The 7,881-nt window shown below is 53.6% G+C and overlaps 1 protein-coding gene across 1 annotated transcript; it reads right to left on the minus strand.

The window, feature by feature from the left end:
- Window positions 1–1,141, minus strand: LOC103645712 (putative cyclin-dependent kinase F-2). The gene has a single exon (XM_008668725.3). The coding sequence runs from the start codon at window positions 1,114–1,116 to the stop codon at window positions 82–84; it is 1,035 nt and encodes a 344-aa protein (XP_008666947.2). The 5' UTR covers window positions 1,117–1,141; the 3' UTR covers window positions 1–81.
- Between the last annotated feature and the right edge of the window lie 6,740 nt (window positions 1,142–7,881).

The raw sequence follows: 7,881 nt of genomic DNA on the forward strand, positions 1-7,881 counted from the left end.
TACGCGTATAATAATACGTTAGGCAATCTTCTAGTTTAGATCATTGAACCATCTTTGCAGCAGCAGAAAGTGGATCTTCTTCTAGTTCAGATCAGTGAACCACGGGCTTCGGAGCGCGACCGACGCCGACGGCCTCTTGTCGGCGTCGCAGGAGAGGAGCCGCTGCAGGAGGTCGAATCCATCCGCGGACAGGAGCTTCTTGGGAAAGAGCTTCCGCAGCATGCTGGGGTGGCGGACAGGCGGCAGGGGCACCATGGCGGCGAGCGGGAGGGACTTGAATGCCGGCCACGTCGTCCGCTCCGACACGCCGAGCACGCCGAATATCCAGCTGAGCACCTCCATGTCGTCCTCCCCGTCGAAGAGCGGCTTCCCGGTGAGGAGCTCCGCCATGACGCAGCCGAGGGACCACATGTCCACCATCGCGTCGTAGTCGGGCTTCCCCAGGAGCATCTCCGGCGCCATGTACCGGCGCGTGCCAGCCTGCCCGTACGCCGGCTTGGTGATCGAGGCGGCGAGCCCGAGGTCGCATATCTTGACGGAGACGGGCTCGCGGTCATCGGCGCCGGCGCCGGCGCCGACAAGGATGTTCCCGGGCTTTATGTCCCGGTGCATGATCTGGCGCGCGTGCATGTGCTTGGCCCCGGCCAGGAGCTGCCGCATGATGAGCCGCACTTGCGGCTCCGTGAACGGGCGGCCGGCGCGGTAGCGGCTTCCGTTGAGTACGTCGTGGAGGTTGGGCCCGACGCACTCCATCACGAGCGCGATCTCGGCCTTGGCGGGGTTGACGGCGATCGCGTGCAGGCCGACCAGCGACGAGTGGCCGCGGCAGGCCGCGAGGAACTCGGCCTCCCGCAGCGTCTTGTTGGCCACAGCCACCACCTCCGCCCCAGCACCAGCTGGCGCGCGGAGTGTCTTCACGGCGACGGCCTGGCCCGTGGCGCGGTGCCGCGCCTCGACGACGGCGCCGAAGCTGCCCTCCCCGAGCACCCGGGTCGTCTCGTAGTCCGCTGTCGTCCAGAGACGGCGCCGCTTGCACCACCCTGCCCCCGCGCCGGAGGAGTCGTCGTCGTCGCGGTCGAGCAAGAAGCTGATGGCAGCGACGCGCTTGGCGAGCATCGCAAACCGGTGGCGAGGATCGCAGCAGAACGACGGGCGGGCGGGTGGTGATGGATCGGAGGCGAGCATGGCGGCGTAGGGGACGAGAAGTCAGATAGCTAGCGGTGCTGGAGGCGAAATGGATGAGGTTTGGATCCAGGACAGGACGAATATATAGAGCAACAAGCGTGGGCGTGGGCGCGTGGCTGTGTTTGGAGACGCGGAAAGCGGAAAGCGGCCGGAGCGGATTGCATGCATAACAACTTCTACAGACATGTACAACGCTCTCTCTCTTTCACGCGTGGGGAGGGAGAGGGAGGGTAGTATTTTGAACATTCTCCTTGAAAAAATCAATATATTTCTTCCGTATAAATCCTTCACGATCGGACTAAGATATTTAATAATAGACTAGGTGAGTGTCCGTACGTTACAACGGAAACATATAATACCATAGTTAAGTGTACGTGCATTGTGATCAGACCTGAAACTTGGGCCGGGTCAGGCCGGCACGACACGAGCCCATCGTGCCTTGGGCCTTAAGTCTTCGGGCCGACACGGCCCTTAATATTTTCGGGCTGGGCCGTGCTAGGCCAAACACTTAAAATCTACGCCCGGTACGACACTAAAGCACGTCGTGCTTGTCTTGGGTCGGGCCGGCCCAGGCACGACCCACAACCAAGCAAGCCATTTTGAAGATATATATAATGAAGTCTAATATAATTTTGATATCATATTTTTACCAGCCTTTTCGTCGTCGAGCCGGCCCAAGCACGACCCAGTCACTCGTGCCGGGCCGGACGGCACGATGGGCTGAAAATCAAAGCCCGGCCCAACCTTTTATTCGTGCCGTGCTGGTACGACCCAATATATTTCGTGTCGGGCCGTGCTTTGAGCCCGTTTTCTTGGGCCGTGGCTGGGCGGCCCAAAACAGCACGGCCCAAACTTTCAGGTCTAGTTGTGATTGCACATAATTGCAAACCAGAGCTTTTCAAACGTAAATGCTGCTTCTTTCTTCATTGTTTGACATCAACCATTTTCGTTTTTGGGTCGCACAACCATAACAAACAGTATTTTGTCACCGTAAAATCCGTGTGGCAAATTATCGTCGTAACACTAATATTATATTGACCGCAAATTTCTTCGGAGAAGGCATCACAATGTAGAGGTATTGGACAACCAATAAGGTAATTTACTACAGTATAAAGTACAATTCTTTAAGCCATACCATCTGCGGATGAGTCAATTAGGTTGTAGAATACATAAATATAAGCTTTCAGATCTGCAAGGGTAGGAACATTGTGTTAACTTGGTTCTAGCAAGATTTCATGATAAAGTAATAATTAATTGCTGATAAAACAGAAGAATGGTCCTTTGGTTGTGTTTTCTCCTATAAAAAAGATCTACCTGTTTTATAGTAACTAAATGACAAGGTACCACTAAAGGTTTTCATACAGGCAGAGCCAGGTGAAGAAAAATAACATATAGCATTTTGCAATCATAATGAAATCACAAATGAGAAAAGGCACATTGTTGTACTTTTTTGGTGTTTCTTTCAAACAAACACAGCTGGACATGATGTGAACTGAAAACACACACAGCACAAAAAGGATCCAAAGCCACCTAACCCCAAACCAAACAAATCGAATCCATGGATGCTCACCTAGGCGAGCAAAGGAGATCTGAAGGAGACAAGCTGTATTCCAGCTTCTGTGCCTGGCGCTCTCCTCTATATTCTGAGGTCATTAACCGGTTTCGCAAAGCTCAAGATTTTGTGGCTGCATATCGAAGCGGGTGGGCAGAAGACGCGAACGATGGCGGTTTCCATGGAGCAGGTGGACTGCGGGTTAGTTTGTAGAAAATGGAAGGGGGTTTTTGGACTCGTTCTATCACTCGGTGCCTGCTACAAGTTTTTGGATTTAGAATTCAGTTTTTTTATTTTCAGTGAAGTTCAACATCTGATGATATTCAGATTTTAGATTTTTTTGATGCAGCTGAACATCTAATGATAGGAAAGGTGATGGAAACATTGGATTACTGAGCAAAATGGGAAATTGATCAAGATGGTAAGCTCAAGTGTTTGGCTTCAATGCTGGGAATTCCCAGTTGTGATCGGTGTTGCGGCTCCTAACCTTGGTGAGATCAGCCTGTCCAACAACCAGCTTATTTTACGCAAGCATGGAGATGAGCATGCTTAAACAACTACAGTAGATGGTCTCTGCCTAGTGCCTAGCACTCATTTGGGAAAGCAAAGGACACGATAACATACTCCCTCCATAAGGAAACAAGTAATCCGTTGCAAAAACTACCTAATGGGAGGCCTAAGCAACATAGAGTTTTTCCTACGTCAATGATAAAACAGAGTACACCACTGCTGTAACTTCGCTCGATGTGTACCTATGCAAGCTATGTGAACTTCACTGCAGAAACATGAACAATCTTGGGCAGAAACTCTGGCTGAAAACCCGAATTAGTCTTTTACATCCATGATTCCACCTGACGTAACCTGGAAAACGTGATATTGGTCAAGGGAAACAAGTTATGTGTATCACACATTGATAGCTTGTATCATCTAAAACATTCATTCAGTCATGGCAGTTAGCGCTTAGCAGAAAGGTTCACTATTAGTAGAGTTTGGTATGCAAGGAAATCTAGCTAGATTTTGGCAAGCTGTGAAAGTAACACAACCATTAGCACAAGCAATAAACATGGACAAACAAAGCAAAAAAGATATAGATTCTCCTTCGGGAAGGTTAGGTGCATCGAAGATCTTGCAGACACACTGCTCGCCTTTTCCTTTCCTCAGCATCAATCTGATGGTGGCAACATGCGCCAACACGTGGCCGCCTGCTGGTTTCTTTGGATTGGTTATGAACATGCCGCCACCTGGATCAGCAATCACTACAACACAAAAGGGAGACAGCTAAGAATTTGGAACTCATTGACCTATAAACTCTTGGAACTGATAAGTGCTAAATAACAACAAAGCCCACCTTGGTTGGTGATGTACACTGCAACATTGAATTCCTCGGCAATCTTGGTAAGTGTGGGGGACAGATATCCCCTGGGACCACTAGAAGGATAAAAGATCTCACGAAAGGCCTAAAGGCCTCATAATTCGTAAGGTCATCCCCCTCGTGGGCCTAGGAGGAACGGATGGTGAGACAGATCAACACAAGGCTGGGTCGGTGCAAGTCTAGACGGCCCAACAACGTCTGAGCAATAATTGCAAGCAGTGACCCGACCTTCCCGCATAGGAGCCCCGTACGTCGGAATTGGGCAAGGATGAGTCGGCTAAACTATAAGAAGATAGACTCAGTTAGTTCACTACAATTCCGGCTCACGTTATTATTATATCCACATGTAATGCCCCACGGTCGAGTATATAAGGCCTAGGGGGCACCCCTCCAAGACGATCGATCGAGAGAAACATCACTCGTCGCTTAGCCATCCACCCCGCTTTCTACGTTTTCCGACACTAGAGAGCTCCTTTGTAACCCGCCACATAAAGCATCCCAGCCAGGACGTAGGGTGTTACGCATCTCAAAGCGGCCCGAACCTGTACACAATTGTCCACTGTCTCTCGTGCATTTAGCACGAACCGTCGAGCTACAGTCGATAACACCGTCCTACTCCAAAAAGCACCTTGAGGAGCAATCCCGGGTGCGCGGTCGGACCCGAAACACCGACAGCTGGCGCGCCAGGTAGGGGGTGTGTCATCGATCCAAGCTAGCTCAATGGCCGTCACCTTCCAGCACAAGATCATCCTCCACCCCGGATCCATATTCTGCTTCGGTACTATCTCATCTATAGCGGATGAGAAGGGAACTCTGCATCGCCTCGCGGATCCGCCGAAAAGAGAGCCTTCCTCAGAAGTCTCCAGGAAAATCGGGGCGAAGCAGGAAGAAGTGCAACCTCTGGCGCTCCTAAAAAAGATCACCTCCGGCAAGATAGGGGCTGAGGGTCCCTCGGTCCGGAGAACTCCGCTGTCCACCTCTCCGACGAAAAAATGGACACGAATCACAAGGAAAAAGAAAGCAGAGGACCATCAAGCTAATCTTTCTGCACCTCCGCCCTCAAAGGAGAACATAAAGAAGATCACCGTGACAGCTACTCCATTCTACCCCAACGTCCTCTTCATTGGGAGAGCGGAGTCGCCCCCCGTCTCCGACGACGAGCCGACCGCACCCGGAGAGGAACCTCCTCAGCGGGAATCCCGCCGACGAAGGAACCGACCCCGAAATATCCGGCGACATCACGAGGCCGGCGAGCGGGACCCGGCGCAGCCTGTATCGCGAGACGAGGTCTCAGAGGTAGGAGAAACTCCGGAGGAACGTGTCTTCAGGGAACGAAGGAATTCTCGATGGCGTGATCATCGACGGGCTCAAGAACAAGCCGAGCAGGAGGCAAGGCAACGTCGGGGAAATCCACTCTTCGGGCGCAACCTGAACCCCGACTTCGCCCGAGCCATGAATACGCCGAGTGAAGTCGGAGGGGTGCTGGCTCGGATAGCTGATGGCCTCCCTCGGACTCCCGACGCCGAGGGCTATCGGCGACTGTTCACTCAGGCAGCCAATCACCTTCTACCTCTCGCTCACCCGCCGAACGATCTATGACACGCCATCAACAGTCGCCGGGACGCGCGAAGCTCCATCAATGCTTCGCGTTAATGACGACACGAGAACGAAATCCGTCGACATGAAGAGTACGACCGGGACCATGGCGTCCTAGGACGGAGTCAGGCTACCAGGACCGAGTCGGCCACGACTTCAATTGGAGGCACCACCCGGGGACGGTCGAGGCATCACGGCGATCACTCCCCTCCCCGGGACAGGCAACATCATCGACGCCAGGAGGACACATGTGGAGTATCGGCGCTGAGCCTCAGGGCCATTCAATGGCCCCCTAACTTCAAGGTATCCAACATCGACAAATATGAACCTAAGCAGGATCCAGGAGGCTGGTTGGCCGTCTACACCACCGCTGCTCGAGCTGCTGCGGCGACCGAGGACGTAATGACCGCATACTTACCTATTGTCCTCGGGCAAGACGCGCTGCAATGGCTGCGACACCTACCCCGACATTGCATCGATGACTGGAGCGACTTCAGTCGGCGCTTCACCGCCAACTTTCAGTCCCTCTCCGACAAACCGGCTCAACCATGGGACCTCAAATCCATCAAGCGCCAGGGGACGAAACTCTCCGGTCGTACCTCAAAAGATTCTAGACCATGAGAAATCGAATCCCCGAGGTCGTGGAGGCGGCAGTGATCGAGGACTTCTATAGAGGATCCAATGACTCGGCCTTCGTCTGAACCATATTACAGAAGGCGTCGACTACCTCCGAGCAACTGTTCCGAAGAGCCGACCTCTACATCACCGCCGACGAGCGAGCTCAGGACCTCATCGGACGTGTAAAACCAGCACCAGTGGCACCGCGACGCGACACGAATCAGCAGCCCGACAAGCGTTGGGAGAAGAGACCTCACGAAGAAGTCCACGCCGCCGGACCACCTGCTTCTTGCGCCCGGGGAGGACCTCGTGGAGGCGAACGCACGCTGGACGACATCCTCGACGCCCAGTGCCCGTACCACAAGGACATGCGCCACACCCTTCGGAACTGTAGAGACTTCAAGCACTCCGTCGGGCACGACCGACCTTTCCAATCTCTACCTCCTCCTCCGCCGCGGGGAGGACCAGGAGAACCGCGACAACCCCAACAACAGGAGGAGGGAGGATGCGGAGCCTTCCCGCGTGTCGATAGAGAGGCCAACGTCATCTTCGGCGGACACGGATCGCAGGAGAACAAGAGACAACAAAAGCTCAATGATCGCCAAATACTGGTGGCGACCACCAGTCCTCCCGCCCCATACCGATGGTCGAAGCACCCGATCACCTTCACTCGGGCAGATCAGTGGCTCAACTTCGACCACCCAGGCAAATACCCGCTCCTCGTTGATCCGGTGATCCGAGAGAGCAGGGTGAAGAAGGTATTAGTGGACGGAGGGAGCAGCATCAACGTCACCTTCCCTCGAACGCTACAAGGCTTGTGAGTTCACCTCAAGGAGCTCCACGAGTCAGATACTCCTTTCTTCGGCATCGTGCCGACTGAAGGAGAATACCCGCTAGGCCACATCTACATGCCGGTCACCTTCGGAACTCCGGAGAACTACAGAACCGAGTTCCTAAGGTTCGAAGTGGCGAACTTTGACTGCGGGTACAACGCTATCATCGGGAGGCCTGGATTGGCGAAATTTATGGTCATTCCGCATTACACATACATGATATTGAAGATGCCAGGGCCGCAAGGGATCATAACTGTGCGCGCTGACTTCCAAGGCACCGCAAAATGTTTCTGAGTGGCCATCCAGGCGACCCTCACCACCAAACCGTCGGCGACTTCTTCCGCGCAGGCAAACTCTAAGCCTGAGGAAGACCTCGCGGTACCCACGAACGAGGCTCAAGCTGCGACCTCTATGCGGCCGACTGAAGAAACCAAAAGAGTCAACCTTGGGTTCACCGATGAACGCAAAACCGCCATCATCAGCTCCAGCCTGGATGACAAATAGGAAGGCGCGCTCGTCCAGTTCCTGCAGGATAACTGAGACGTGTTCGCATGGCAACCTGCAGATATGCCGGGAGTCCCAAGAAAACTGGCCGAGCACAAATTAAAAGTCTACCCCCAGGCGAGTCTGATCCGGCAAAAGTTGCGTCGTTTCACGCCCGACAAGAGAGAGGCCATTCGTGCTGAGCTGGCTCGCTTGGTCGCGGCTGGATTTATTAGAGAGGT

Source organism: Zea mays, chromosome 1, assembly GCF_902167145.1.
Source record: "Zea mays cultivar B73 chromosome 1, Zm-B73-REFERENCE-NAM-5.0, whole genome shotgun sequence".
NCBI classification, from domain to species: Eukaryota; Viridiplantae; Streptophyta; class Magnoliopsida; order Poales; family Poaceae; genus Zea; species Zea mays.

What these genes read in the sequence shown, in the direction of transcription:
- LOC103645712 (XM_008668725.3), bottom strand. Translation starts at nt 1,116, where the DNA reads ATGCTCGCCAAGCGCGTCGCTGCCATCAGCTTCTTGCTCGACCGCGAC.